This window comes from Talaromyces marneffei, chromosome 1 (assembly GCF_009556855.1).
Source record: "Talaromyces marneffei chromosome 1, complete sequence".
NCBI classification, from domain to species: Eukaryota; Fungi; Ascomycota; class Eurotiomycetes; order Eurotiales; family Trichocomaceae; genus Talaromyces; species Talaromyces marneffei.
The window spans coordinates 2,417,186-2,432,225 of NC_072348.1; the positions used below are offsets into that span (position 1 = coordinate 2,417,186).

At 48.0% G+C, this 15,040-nt stretch overlaps 4 protein-coding genes across 4 annotated transcripts; 3 read left to right on the top strand and 1 right to left on the bottom strand.

Annotated features, from left to right (window-relative positions):
- Positions 1 to 1,394: 1,394 nt before the first annotated feature.
- EYB26_000894 (uncharacterized protein) lies at positions 1,395 to 3,061 on the top strand (the record flags this gene model as incomplete). The annotated part of the gene is made up of 4 exons (XM_054260208.1): positions 1,395 to 2,099; positions 2,153 to 2,444; positions 2,499 to 2,868; positions 2,932 to 3,061. 4 exons carry the CDS (start codon positions 1,395 to 1,397, stop codon positions 3,059 to 3,061), a joined length of 1,497 nt encoding a protein of 498 aa, XP_054116183.1.
- Positions 3,062 to 3,497: 436 nt separating this feature from the next.
- Positions 3,498 to 6,406, bottom strand: EYB26_000895 (uncharacterized protein; the record flags this gene model as incomplete). Its single annotated transcript, XM_054260209.1, has 4 exons — positions 3,498 to 4,647; positions 4,702 to 4,855; positions 4,909 to 5,714; positions 5,763 to 6,406. 4 exons carry the CDS (start codon positions 6,404 to 6,406, stop codon positions 3,498 to 3,500), a joined length of 2,754 nt encoding a protein of 917 aa, XP_054116184.1.
- Positions 6,407 to 6,642: 236 nt separating this feature from the next.
- Positions 6,643 to 7,148, top strand: EYB26_000896 (uncharacterized protein; the record flags this gene model as incomplete). Its single annotated transcript, XM_054260210.1, has 3 exons — positions 6,643 to 6,670; positions 6,771 to 6,907; positions 7,002 to 7,148. The coding sequence occupies 3 exons, from the start codon at positions 6,643 to 6,645 to the stop codon at positions 7,146 to 7,148; spliced, it is 312 nt and encodes a 103-aa protein (XP_054116185.1).
- A 1,296-nt stretch (positions 7,149 to 8,444) lies between these two features.
- On the top strand, positions 8,445 to 14,328 carry EYB26_000897 (uncharacterized protein; the record flags this gene model as incomplete). Its single annotated transcript, XM_054260211.1, has 4 exons — positions 8,445 to 8,455; positions 8,531 to 8,548; positions 8,616 to 13,970; positions 14,028 to 14,328. 4 exons carry the CDS (start codon positions 8,445 to 8,447, stop codon positions 14,326 to 14,328), a joined length of 5,685 nt encoding a protein of 1,894 aa, XP_054116186.1.
- Between the last annotated feature and the right edge of the window lie 712 nt (positions 14,329 to 15,040).

Consider the following 15,040-nt stretch of genomic DNA (forward strand, 5'->3'; position numbering starts at 1 on the left):
AGGGGCCATTTCGTTATTGGCTGGCTGGAGCGTACGACTCCAGATTACAGAAGTTTTTCTAAGTGCGGTTAACTAACTAACTTAGTTAACTTGTTTGTTTCCCTGGTTGAGTCTGGTGGCCGTGGGTGGTGCTTTGGAAGGTGCAGCCTCACGTGCCAAACCCCGGCGCTATAATGGACGCGTAGTGAGTGTCAAATGTGTCATCTATGTCTAAGTCTAAGTGGTCTCGGTAACTAATATGGTAAATGGACTAGCGTGGGCACGTGACAGGCGCCTCAGGACAGACCCCAAAGCATGATCGCTCCCTCCCCAGGCTAATGGTCAACTACCTACTCTGTCGTCTCTGTTGTACCTCGCTCGCAACAATTCCGTCGGGTAGTACATGTACTACTACATACAGGCGCAATCTCATGCCCAGCGAATTAGCCGCCGTTGAGCTGTTGTTCATGGCAGTGGCTGATTTAGCAGCGGCTGTCACCGAGTCTGACTGGCTTCTATCAAACGCCCCGCAGCTCCCTCAGCTGTCAGCGACCAAGTCCTTGACCCTGACTCTTGACCAAGTGACTGCTGGGAATGTCGGTCGTGATGAGTAGCTGCGCTTGTGTAGTAATGTAATGTGCTGGACTCTGTACTATGTTTAGGACTATAAGTCGACCGCCCGAGGGGTATACCTAGTTATCAGAGCATATCCAGCACGAAGACCTCTGAAAAGAATAGACCAACATCCATACCATTGGTATATCTACCTGTCTTTGAGATAAATAGTCAAATCCATAACCACGATAACTAGTTAACTAGTTAGTTATATACTATACGTAGTATTAGTTACTCTACACGTCGTACGTGTCTATCATTTGCGAGTCCCGGCGCTTCGCCGTGGGTCCAGCCCACCCTTCATATCGCTCATTTGTTCATTCACATTGCAACTCTTTGGCACCGACAACTCACCAATTCATCAATTCAGTAATTCTCTACTTCTTTCCTCTATCTCATTTTCTTCTTGTTTTCCATAAGATTATTACTTCAGCTGTTTCCACCGTTCCGACACTCGTTATACGTAATACACTCCCAGATATCGACTGAGCTGGGCTGACTGCGCCGCTTCCCCTCTTACTGGAACTACTAGCGCCTAATCCCCTCCACCTCACCTCACTCTCAGCCTGAGACATCAATCAGATCACTTCCCCAAGCTCGAAAACGATAGACAGGATCTATTGAGCCGCGAGAACGGATTGAATATACAGGTTATTTTGTTTTATTCATCGCCAATCAACACCCTGGCACATCCTTTCAATTTGGAGTTGCCTCACCCGAGGCCATACGCTCCCGACAACTCCAATACAAACAACAATAACAACAACAACAACAACAACAACAACAACATTGCCACCAACATGTCGTCCCCAGCACCTCTACTCAGGCCTCCAGTGCCCGGCGGTCGCGGCGGCAATGGCGCTCGCGCACCTCGTCTCACCCTTGGTATCCCTCCCTCTCCCAGCATGAAGCCCGTCAATCCTCAAAACGAAGATCCACGAATATCAGACATCCCCCTACCTCAAGCATCCAGTCGTCCCACGCCCCCTCAGCTCCGATTAGCAACTCCTCTGGGAGGTGCCAGTCACCAACCTCATGAAATCGGAAGACCCACCCCATATTTGAGCAGTATCTCGACTAGCAGCAATAGCCTCAGTGATGTTAGCAATGGCCTATCCACGTCTACCACACACCTCGACGGCAAGGCTAGCGGCCCCGGCAGTGCTTCGTCCTCATCATACTCGACTTTGTCGTTCGCGATGGGATTGCGTCAGCCGACCATTGGCACTCCGGATCCATCATCAGCCATCAGCTCTGTGTACTCGGATCGAGACGGCGGCGTATCGATGGAGAGAGACAACAGTGTTAATGGTTTGTTGCCTGATCTCGACAAGCTGAGTCTGGACAAGGGCCGACCGCTCGACGTTGAGGATCTGGATGATGAGGGTTGGTTGGCGGCGAGTGAACAGAAGAAAATTGTTGAACTTGGCAGCCTAGGCGAAGGCGCGGGTGGTGCGGTGACGCGATGTAAATTGAAGGATGGAAATACCGTTTTTGCGTTAAAGGTAAAGCCCCCCCTCTGTTCAATGAGGAATAAGGGCATAACTAATCATGATAGATCATCACAACCGACCCAAATCCCGACGTCAAGAAACAAATTATTCGAGAATTAAACTTCAACAAAGATTGCGCTTCCGAGCATATTTGTCGATACTATGGTGCCTTTATGGATAAAACATCGGGCACTATTTCCATAGCCATGGAGTTCTGCGAAGGAGGAAGTCTAGACAGCATTTACCGTGAAGTCAGGAAGCTTGGTGGGCGAACAGGAGAGAAGGTGTTGGGCAAAGTCGCCGAAGGCGTTCTCAATGGACTGACCTACCTGCACAGTCGAAAGATCATTCACAGAGGTATGCTCGTTATCTTGCCCCGATGCAGGAAATATAGCTAACATGATTCTGTAGATATCAAACCGTCCAACATCCTGCTATGTCGAAACGGACAAGTCAAGCTCTGCGATTTCGGTGTCAGCGGAGAATTCGGCACCAAGGGAGATGCCAATACATTTATCGGAACATCATACTACATGGCCCCCGAGAGAATCACAGGCCAGTCCTACACCATCACGTCAGATGTGTGGTCGCTAGGCGTCACGTTACTCGAAGTCGCTCAACACCGATTCCCATTCCCTGCAGACGGCACAGAGATGCAGCCTCGTGCCGGTCTGATTGATCTATTGACATATATTGTCCGCCAACCCATTCCAACATTGAAAGACGAGCCAGAAAACAACATCAACTGGTCTGATAACTTCAAATACTTTATTGAGTGCTGGTATGTTTGCCCATCGAACTGGATCCTATTTCTGTGCCTTTGTCTAACATGTTTATTATCTAGCCTCGAGAAAGACCCTCCTCGAAGAGCCACGCCATGGCGGATGCTGGACCATCCATGGATGCAGGACATCAAGAACAAAAAGGTCAACATGGCCAATTTCATCAAACAAGTATGGGGCTGGACCGACTAATCACGACCCTATTCTACTTTGCTACCCTCATACCCGTGCAAACATATATGCATCCTGATTTCAACGTTTAACCCAACGGGCTGCGCCCATTTTAACAAACTACCTACTACTATTGGAATATGAAATGTCATGACCCTATTGATTTACTTACATGTATCCAGCGCATGTTGAGACTATACTTGCAGTTTATGTCTTCTTTTGTTGTACCAAACCAAACAGCTTCTTTCGGAATGTCGTCCTTTCTTTCTTTTTCTTCTCATATTTGGGCGTTTTTGTTTGTGATATTTTATTCGTTTTATTGATTGATTGACTGGTTAAGCCCCCCTTTTGAAAACATATATCAAGACATTGATATTCATGGCAAGCATCATTATTCAATAATACATCTCGTTTTCATCAATGTAACTTACGTTATATATGTATGGAGTTATATCGATTACCGATTATTAACAGGCTGAGCACCCAACACCCATCCAATCCCACTCGCCAATCCGCCCGTAACCATATTAGAGACAACGTCGCGTTTGCGAACTCGTTCAAGGGATTCGGTCGATCTACTCAACCCTTCTCCTCCTTCTCCTTCCCCTTCGTCAGTGGGGGGTAGTAATTGTTGTTGTTGGTGATGATGACGCTGTTGTCGTTGTTGCTGCTGCTGCAACGGCGTAAGATTTTTACTAAACGCCCTCGCCGCGCCGCGCGCAACATCGAATAATCCCATCGGCGCTTCCGCGCCGTTGTCTCGGGTAGCACCGTCGTAGTAAGACGGGAGGCTCTTGCGTTGTTGTTGTCGCTGCGCGTTTTCGTAGGCGTCTAGTTCGCGGTCCGTGGGGCCAAAACCGCCTGGCACCGTTGCGAGACCGCCCGTGGATTGGCGATCGCCGCGTTGGTCCCATGCTTCAGCTTCTTGGAATTCGCGATTGCGTAGAATGGTCATTTCTTCGTCGCAGCGCCGCCACGCGCCTAGTACTTCTGGGAGGGGGTCGGCGGAGGGAGCGAGGATGAGGGCTAAGGAGAGGAGTTCCATGCGTTGCGAGAGATTGTTGATTTGGGACGCTAGGTCGGATTCTGTGGAGGTTGTGGGGGATCGGTACCGGCCTGCGTTGTAGGCTGCGCGCCAGGAGATGTCTTCTTCAACGGGGGAGGTGGTGGTTGCTGCGTCTGATGTGGATGATGGGAGGAGTGAGGGAGGGGTGAGTCGAGTTAGAATGTAGGAGTAGGCGGTGCCGAAGTCGTCAGACGCCAGCGCCGATGTGACCGCCATGGAGATGATTCGACGTTCAGCTAGGATTATTGATCCTTGTTCTTGGGTTGTGCTTTCGTCTCGATTCGAGACAAGACCAGCTGTGACAAAGTTTCTTCCGATGGACAATAGATCGTCCAACTTGGTATAGCTTTTCGGGTTTTGATCGAGGACTTTCTCAATCAGCGATAGAGGGTCTTCTTGGGCCCGGATGCTGACGGGTTGGAATGGAACTCCATGTTGTAGAGTCAATGAGTAGAAGGAGAGGGCATGCGTCGCAGCAATGAGCGCCGCCAATTCTTTGAATCGCTTAGTGTTAGAGAATCGGGGCTGAAAGGCGTGGAGACTGTCCCATCATCTGTCAGTATCCTTGGTATGCAGTAGAACTGAGTAGACTTACATCTCAACAGCCTTCTTCATCTTGCCTCTAGTCTTGTTTCCGTTACTAGCGGTATCATAGAATGATATTATCGTATCCACCACAGCAGTTTCAACTTGTGTTAACTCCAGAGGAGAGTGTGATTCTGTATAAATCTCCGCTGCCAATCGGTATTCTAATTCACGTCAACACGGAAGCAACAGGAAGCAACGGGAGTTAAGGTCATACCGCCAGTGGTTACCATGGCCTTGAGGATTTCAATTTCAATTTTGACCCTCGAAACTCTCCAGAAAAGACCATGGCATTCGTTTGCTTTATCAGATCTATCATTTGAACCTTTCCAATCTCGGAGCCAGAGAAGCTGCTCGCGTATTTTCCTCCAATCTTGTCCTGGCGTTGGCTGCTTGACTATCAGGTCTAAACTTGCAATAACTTCCCAGGATTGCGCCTCTCCATTGCTATGAAGACACAGGGATGCCGCTGATCGAGATGAAATAACATATCCATAATCGCGCAGAATGCGAGCTGATATAAGAATCATTTGTAAGAAACCTAGTGACTGCGAAGAAGGAACAGTTAGAGCGTTATCTTCCCTGAGAAGCCCGTTTTGTAGCAATGATGCCTTGGACACAGCTGAGATGGCAGTGAGATCCAATTCGAGAGCGCTGAGTGAAGGCTCACCCAAGGCTGTATTAATGATCCCGGTGTCGATTTGCAGTAGTCTTGCAATCTTCGTTGCAATCTGATATAGCCTCTCAAGTGAGCCCCTCGCGGGGTCAGTCGCATAAATAATAGCAAGGCCTGCTTGCCCGTACGATCTCCGCAATTTTTCAGATTCTGTTGCGTAATCCAGATCCATATATCCTCCCAAGTCGACATCCTCCGGTCCATCCCAGTTATCGAGCGCATTGGCGACGCTGTCAAATTCCACCAGACTCCGTGACAAAAGCCAGTCATTTACATTGTCCCAACTGGCCTCATCCGTCAAATCCTGAGATTCAGTCGCATTATTTGTCTCAAGATCATGACTCAATCTGCGCCTCTTAGACTCAGCAGCTCCACATATCCACGGTCCTACCAACCCTCTTAAATTTCGCGTTAGATCCGTCACGGATGCAATATTCCCCGTCATAGACAACAACACATTTATTCCCGTAGTTTGGTCCATCGACTCGAGCATAGCAAGCGAAATTATATCTTCCTTGTCCGGATAGTATTCGTAATTGGACCGCAAAAGCGGCAGGATCTTCCAGACGAGCCATTGTCGCAGCGACTCTGAACGCCGATAGAACGGCAATATCAGCTCGAGGATATAGGTCTGCAAGCCAGTTTCGGCGTCAATCTTATGGGCTCGATGGATGAGAAAGTCTGTCAAAGGATCCGTCGTCGTGTCGGCATGCGGGTATTTGAGAGGAAGTAGTTTTAATCGTCGGACACGTTTCCATGCGGCCGACTCTTCAATGTTCTTGACCTTTGTTATATCGATGTCTCCAGAGTATGGCGTAAGAGCTACTCCTCGGTCAATCTCATCCAGCACTGTTGTATATTGCTGAGGAGGTGTACTCTCTGGTAAAAAGGACAACAGGATGCGGAAGAGGCGTACTGCAGTTAGTGACGTAGGGAAATGTTGTTGCAGGTGAGGCAATGCAGCCACGTTACTGGCAGCGCAGAGCTCACAGGCAAGCAGAATCGCTTGAACATCTGACAAGCTGTCGAGGTTTGCCATTCTGAATTGCAGTCCACCGTGTAGAACGGCTGTTCTGTGTACTGCAATGAGCTTCGTGGTTGTCCGCTGTGTATGTTGCGGCGGAATCCACGTTGAGCGTTGTTGGCCAATGAAGTATCCCAAAACGGACCCACAGTGCCGTTCCAGGCGGAGCGTCAACTCAGACTCAAACCTCCACTCACTCGATTCTATCACAAGCCCTCATTGCTCTATCATCTCACACTCCATAACCAACCATGGCTTCTGGTTTCGGTCTCAATGGCGGTATGTCTTGATCAGGGTCATTGACTTGCGTTTCCACCGCTCAATTGACCCATTACTCCGACCGCTGCGATGACAACGAGCTAATCTTAACGTCTCACAGGCCCCTCGCGCTGCTTCGCCTTTTGGCAAGAACTCCTCGGATGCTACGTCGTGAATGGATCGGAAGGCGTTGAGGGAAAGAAGAAATGCCTATTTGCCCTGGAAGATTACCACGAGTGCCTGCACCACAGCAAAGAGGTATGCTGCTTACAAAGTGTCGGACATTGAGGCTGTTCGACCATCGGTAGCAGAACTGCCGTTTTTCAAGATATTGAGACTAATATTGCATCAGATTGTCCGAACGAAGCGACTCCAAGCAGCCTATCGCAAAGCCGAGGCCGCCTTCCCCCGAGAAAACGCACCAAAAGCCGAAGATATTCGAGGTCTGGGATTGCTAGGCAAGGAGAGCCAGTCGGCCAAGGTGTTGGGCTTGGAATAGAATCTTACGACTTGTGTGGTGGCTATCACCGTGTGTGTTTTTATAATGGTCTTAGCGATGCGGCCATTTTGTACAGGATAAATTCGCAATACACTTGATTCTGGTCTTCTTTTTTTAGTGTTCAGTACAATACTCGTTATTGTTGTTATTCTTTTGACTTGCATGAGCTGAGCTAAACCGAGGCATCTGGTATTATGAGACGCAACTCAAGTCCTACTGTTGTTCTCTTGGTCTTCATTGTTCAACATACAAGAAAGGTGCGATGACATTGTGCCGTCGTTCGGCAACTAACTACCTCGGTATGCAGCCACTGAAGAACATTTACTGTCGCAGATCGGTATTCCTGATTAGATGGCAGATCCCAAGGTCATAGGAAATCTATGTACTCGGGCCCTCTACAAATCAAATTGGTTTGGCACAATCGCTTGTCAGGAATCAGTTTGATGCAGCAGCTTGCACATATTGTGGCAATGTAGACGTAAGATTAGTAGTAGTAGTGGCGAAGTAGCCTTATAACAACGCGAGTCAGTGCATACTATTTAACTTACATGGATGCGTAATGTCGGTCTATTCAGCATGTCAAAGCCAATGAGTAGTTAGTTAACTACTTGCAGAGCACAGAGTAGGTACTTCCGTAGACTCAGCGAAGGAGCTGGCCGGGTAAACCACGTGACCATGAAAAAAGCTATGCGGCGCGAGGGGGAGCGCCAAGCCCAAATAGGATTAGCGTGGTCCGCGGTGCCCAGCAAACGCGCTGGCCCAGCAAGCGGATCGATGATATAAACAGCATAAACAGCCCGGCGCAACCTCGACAGACGTACCCGTCCGTCCACACGTCCCTTCCTGCTGGCCACGCATCTCTGCGGCGCCCTTCCTTATTTGGTGTCCCCAGCCTGCTTTTCGCGTCTCCCCAGCAAATCTCTATTAATCTCGTCGCTTTGCTATCATTTCGTTTCTACAGTCTCTCCTTTTGATGATTTATCTAATTATCTCTTGCTTTCTTTGATGAACATCTTTGTTGCGACCTCACAATTCGATACTCAAAAATTGTGTGCTGTGGTGGCTCTCATCCAATAAAGAGATCTGTCAGTCAAACCAGATTAGCGTGATTCTTCTCAAGCCGGGTTCTCCTGGCCAATGAGATCCCACCATCTGGCTACTTATTCCCCCCTTTGATCTTGTGCTTTCTATGGAGACAACAGGCATCCGTGTGCCATTGAGCTGAGCTGAGACTTCTCTCTGAGACACCAGGGTCTGGAGCTCTGACGTTGCACCAAAGCAGACTTGACAGTCGCCATGACTTCCAGGTGAGTTCTATCTGACACCATACTCCGCTATCCCCGATTGAGACTTGGGCGATCCGCTAACCTCTTTTGTCATAGACTTGACCGGCTTGTCACGTGAGCTTCTCCTTCCTTTACTACCTGTTTATGCTTATTACAGACTGACCAATGATATCGCTTATAGGCTTCTGGAGACTGGCAGCACTCAGTTGATTCGAAACACTGCAGCCCAGCAACTGGCTGATGTGCAAAAGCAACATCCAGATGAGCTATTCAATTTATTAGGCCGCATTGTCCCGTATCTTAGGTCTAAGTCATGGGACACGCGCACAGCTGCTGCCAAAGCCATCGGCCTTGTGGCAGCCAATGCTGAACTTTACGACCCAAATGAAGATGACGGCTTGACAATCAAAAAGCCAGAAGAGGATGATGGTGATGAGGTGGAAATCAAGACAGAAGTCAAAACCGAGGACTCAATACCTCCGTCGGAAGACTTGCTGCGTTTGGAAACACTCGACGTCGGATCTATCTTGAAATTTGGTAGGAAACTACTCGGCAGCGCAGGTAGAGAATATGAGTATACTATCGGTGGCATGGATCCAGCCGCAAGGCTACAACATCAGAAGAAAACCCTCACAGCGCGTCTCGGCCTGGCTGGAGAGTATCTTGAAGATGACTTGGTCGACGAGGCTGATTTCACATCGACTGCCAAGATTGAAAAGACTGTCCCAATATTATCACGACAGAACAATATAACCAACGGATCGTCCAACGAGCCCCCGAATGGAGAGGAGTCAGGTCTTAGTAAACGTCAATTGAACCAGCTGAAGCGCAAGAACAAACAAAACGCAAAGCTTGGAGCCAACAAAGTCAGAGTCGTCGACCTTTCTTCTCGAAAGCCATCAGACAGTATGCCGACGCCGTCTATTGCAACTCCATACCCTATAAAGTCAGAAATCATCGGAGAAGAAGAAAACGAGAAGAAACCTGATTATTTTTCTCTCGACCGATCTAGTGCCGACGACGATAGCAAAATTGTTTCTGAGTTCAAAGGACCCATTGTTCCAGAGAAACCGATCATTCAGACTGAAGCCGAGGAGCAAGGCAAGGAGTGGCCTTATGAACGCATGTGTGAATTTCTCGAAGTAGATCTTTTCGACCCAAATTGGGAGATCCGACATGGAGCTGCGATGGGACTACGAGAGGTGATTCGAGTTCAAGGCTCCGGTGCTGGCCGTCTTTTGGGGAAATCCAGAGACGAGAACGACCTGTTGAACCGGCAGTGGCTTGATGATTTGGCATGCCGTTTACTCTGCGTGTTCATGCTCGACCGCTTCGGTGATTACATCTCTGATAACGTTGTTGCTCCCATTCGAGAAACGGTTGGCCAGACTTTAGGTGCCGTTCTTTCACATTTACCATCAAAATCTGTCATCCAAGTATACCGGACCCTACACCGTATTATCATGTTGAGGGAACTTGGACTGGAAAGACCTATTTGGGAGGTCTGCCATGGCGGTATGATTGGCTTGAGGTACTTGGTAGCTGTCCGCAAAGAGCTATTGATCAAAGACGCCAAAATAATGGATGGTGTTTTAGAGGCAGTAATGAAGGGGTTGGCGGATTTCGATGACGATGTACGAGCTGTTAGTGCCGCCACCCTTATACCCATCGCCGAAGAGCTCGTCACTTCACGACAAGCTTCCTTGAGTGCTCTCATCAATATTGTATGGGACTGTCTATCGAACCTACAAGACGATCTTAGTGCTAGTACTGGATCCGTTATGGACTTGCTAGCCAAACTGTGCACGTTCCCAGAGGTCCTAGAGGCAATGAAAGCCAATGCTGCTGACGATCCTGAAGCGTCTTTCGCGAATCTGGTGCCACGCCTATATCCCTTCTTGCGTCATACGATTACTAGTGTTAGACTAGCAGCTCTCCGAGCACTCACTACATTCCTACGCCTCGAGGATCAGGATTCAAACGCTTGGGTGGACGGTAAAGCCATGCGCTTGATCTTCCAGAACTTGCTGGTGGAGCGAAACGAGGGTGTACTAAAGCTCTCACTCGAAGTTTGGTACGATTTGATCAAGGCCCTTGATTCTCGAAATATCTTTACAGCCGAGACGTTAGGCTCATCCGTTCAGCCTTTGATCACATTGGCAATAAGCCCATTCGGTGTCCCTCGTTATCCTATCCCGATGGACGCCTCCTTGTTCATTAAACCATCTGGTGTTGCATATGCATTTTCTCATCCTCAAACGCCAGCAAGAAAGTCTAGCCCTCTACATTCGTCGGAGTCAGGTAAAGTTCGGCGCAGAAAGTCAGAGAAGAAAGAAGTCCCGGCTCCTTCTGCGCATAATGTCGATGGTCACATGCTATCGGGCGACATTGATTTGGTCGGGTTGGACACTATGATACGATCCAAGATATATGCCGCCCGAGCTCTAGGCCAATTTTTGTTTATGTGGGACTCGAAAGATTTGCCCTCACTCTGGGAGTCTATTGTTGGTGGACTTACCATGCCTGGATCCTCATCTCAACTAGCAGCTGCAATGATCGTCGAAGAATATGCTAAGCGATCAGGTGCTGGTGGGAAGTATACTTCCTTGCTGTGCGAAAACCTGCGTCCGATTATCGAAACTGATCGGCCTGGCTGGTATAGCGATATAGCTTGCTACCTCCAAATCACCCGAGCACAATGCCATTCTCTACTCAACGCTTTCAGAGACCACGCACATGTACCTTCTGGAAGGCTACCAACATTGGCTGTTGTCGTTCAAGGTGATCCTGAAGCCGGACCAAACGCATTTTCCTTGAGTGATGCCGAAAAAGTCGTCGGTCCAGACTTTGAACGTTTGAAAAAGAGTTTAACTCCAGCTCAGCGTGTCACTGCTCTTCAGGTCTTGAACGATACAAGATCCAGTGCCGAGTCTTCCATTGAGGAGGCGAGGGATATCAAGGATCAGAGAGATATGCGTATCCGTGCTGCGGCAGCTGGCGCCTTGGTTGCTCTACAAGACATACCCAAGAAACCGAGCCATATTATCAAAGGAATGATGGATAGTATCAAGAAAGAGGATAACGCCGAACTACAGCAGCGTTCCGCTTCGGCAATTGTTAGCCTTATCGAATACTACACGACGGCTACTAAGCGAGGTCCAGTTGACAAGGTCATCGGCAACCTAGTCAAATATTGTTGCGTTGATACCTCGGAAACGCCAGAATTCCACCCTAACGTCCATCTCGAGAAGTCTATTCTATCGCTAAGAAAGGAGGAAGATCGCAGGGATCACGTCGATGCCGCCAAGTTTGAGCGCGAAGCTCGGGAGGCTAGGATTATGCGACGAGGTGCCAAGGAGGCACTTGAGCAGTTGGCCACAAAGTTCGGCAGTGAATTGTTAGAAAAGATACCCAACCTCGCTGCTCTTATTGAACGGCCGCTCCGGGAAGCACTCGAAGGCGATCTACCTGCCAACATTCGGGAACCCGATAATGAACTTGGCCAGGAAGCTGTCGATGGACTATCAACACTCAGAGCCCTTCTGCCGAAATTCCACCCTGGCCTGTATCCATGGGTCATCAAACTCATGCCAGTCATAGCAAAGTCACTGCAATGCGAGCTCTCTGTCATCCGATATGCAGCTGCCAAGTGTTTCGCTACAATTTGTAGCGTCGTCACCGTAGAAGGTATGACTATGTTGGTCGAAAAAGTGCTACCTACTGTCAACAACGCACTGGATGTTCATCATCGTCAAGGTGCTGTCGAATGTGTTTACCACCTCATTCATGTAATGGAAGAAGGAATTTTACCCTATGTCATCTTCCTCATCGTGCCAGTTCTTGGGCGTATGAGTGACTCCGATAACGATGTTCGACTTCTATCCACAACTTCTTTCGCAACTTTGGTCAAGCTTGTTCCTCTCGAAGCAGGAATTCCCGATCCCCCGGGTTTGTCAGAAGAGCTTTTGAAAGGCCGTGATCGTGAAAGAAAGTTCATGTCACAGATGTTGGATCCCCGGAAGATCGAGGCTTTCGAAATTCCTGTTGCGATCAAAGCAGAGTTGCGTTCATACCAACAAGATGGTGTCAACTGGTTAGCCTTCCTCAACCGTTACCACTTGCACGGCATTTTGTGTGATGACATGGGTCTTGGAAAAACGTTGCAAACTCTATGTATTGTCGCGAGTGATCACCACATGAGGGCAGAAGAATACGCTCGTACGCAAAAGCCTGAAGTCCGCAAGCTCCCTTCGTTGATCGTTTGTCCACCTACTTTGTCGGGCCATTGGCAACAAGAAATTAAGCAATATGCTCCTTTCCTCAATTGTGTGGCCTACGTCGGCCCACCATCGCAACGTTCACAGCTTCGTGGCGAATTGGAAAAGGCTGATATTGTCATTACATCGTATGATATCTGCAGAAATGACACTCAAATCTTCACACCCATTAGCTGGAACTACTGTGTCTTGGACGAGGGCCATCTCATCAAGAACCCTAAAGCTAAAATTACCCTAGCTGTGAAGCAACTTGTCAGCAACCATCGTCTCATTCTATCCGGTACGCCTATCCAGAACAACGTCTTGGAACTCTGGTCGTTGTTCGACTTCTTGATGCCAGGGTTCCTGGGTACAGAAAAGGTCTTCTTGGATCGTTTCGCCAAGCCTATTGCCGCGAGTCGTTTCAGCAAGTCGTCATCAAAAGAACAAGAGGCTGGTGCTTTAGCAATTGAAGCACTTCACAAGCAGGTTCTTCCATTCTTGTTACGTCGTCTGAAGGAGGAGGTACTGAATGATCTGCCGCCTAAGATTATTCAGAACTATTATTGCGACCCAAGCGACCTTCAACGAAAGTTGTTTGAGGACTTTTCCAAGAAAGAGCAGAAAGATCTACAATCCAAGATGGGAAGCACTGAAAAGTCTGCCAAAGAGCATATCTTCCAAGCTCTGCAGTACATGCGTCGTCTCTGCAACTCTCCAGCCTTGGTTATCAAAGAGGGCCACAAACAATACGACGACGTGCAGAAATACTTGAGCGCAAAAAATTCGCATATCCGAGATATCTCCCATGCACCCAAACTTACAGCTCTTCGCGATTTGTTGATTGACTGTGGTATAGGCGTTGATCCTAACACGGAAGGCGAATTAGATACAGGAGCAAGCTACGTCAGTCCTCACCGTGCACTTGTCTTTTGCCAAATGAAAGAAATGCTTGATATCGTCCAAGAAGATGTGTTGAAGAAGATGCTTCCTTCCGTTCAGTATCTACGATTGGATGGAAGTGTTGAAGCAACGAAACGTCAGAATATCGTCAATCAATTCAATACCGACCCTAGTTACGATGTGTTGCTACTCACCACGAGTGTTGGTGGGTTGGGTCTAAACCTTACTGGTGCCGACACTGTCATTTTTGTCGAGCATGATTGGAACCCTCAAAAGGATATTCAAGCCATGGATCGCGCACATCGTATCGGCCAAAAGAAGGTTGTCAATGTCTACCGTTTGATCACACGAGGTACTTTGGAAGAGAAAATTTTGAGGTAAGCTACATCCTTTCCCATATTTGTACAAATATAACATTACTAACGTTTTTCAAGTTTGCAACGATTCAAAATCGACGTAGCGTCAACGGTAGTCAACCAACAAAACGCCGGCCTCAACACAATGGACACAGACCAACTCCTTGACCTCTTCAATCTCGGCGAAACAGCAGAAGGCGCCGAAAAACCAGTGCCCGAAGGCGCCGCTGGTAACGAGGTAGACATGGTCGATATTGATGGTGAAGTCAAAGAGAAGGGCAAGAAGGGATGGCTAGATGATTTGGGCGAATTATGGGATGATCGTCAGTATCAGGAGGAGTACAATCTGGATTCTTTCCTAGCGAGTATGAAAGGATGATCTAGGAGACATGGGTCGAGAAGGACGAGAATTAAAAAAGAGATTTTGGGGCTTTTGCGAGGAGTTTTTGTTTCTCCTTCGGGAGAGGTTTCGATGGGGGAGTTTCTCATTTCTTGATTCAGGGTTGGCGCTGGGTGGACAATTTTCTCTTTCTTCCACTTCACTGAGAATGGGAGAGCATTCATGTACTTTTATTCATGGTCACAAATTATTCATCCTAATAAGCTGCTGTCTTTTCTCATCTAGTGAGAAATGCATACAGACGGAAGGGACTTTTTTTGTATTGTTACTTACATATCTCTAATCCGAGGAATCGTACCTGGGCGTTGATCACTCTTTCGCAACATCTAAGTTAGAAAAGAGGGGTTGAGATGTCATTTCTATTTCAAAAGCAGAATACTTCTACATAGGCAAACTGCATAAAACAGAAGGAAACAAGCGTAGCACAGGCATCAAGCCGTGATATGTACTCTCTCAAACGCACCAAAATACAACGTTCCCTTTTTGTATGTCGTAAAAACAAAATTACATGAAAAGTCCAAAATGTAGCCAGTCTGAGCAAAGAAATTTATATTGTACAAGAAGAAAGGTAAATCAACATTTGCCGCCTTTCATATGAACGCCTTCCAGATAAAGAAAGGCCGCAGTCCGTCTTGGAATTCTGAGTAACGCCGTGTGTCTTGATTGCATGCTAAACGCCTATTTTGTCATG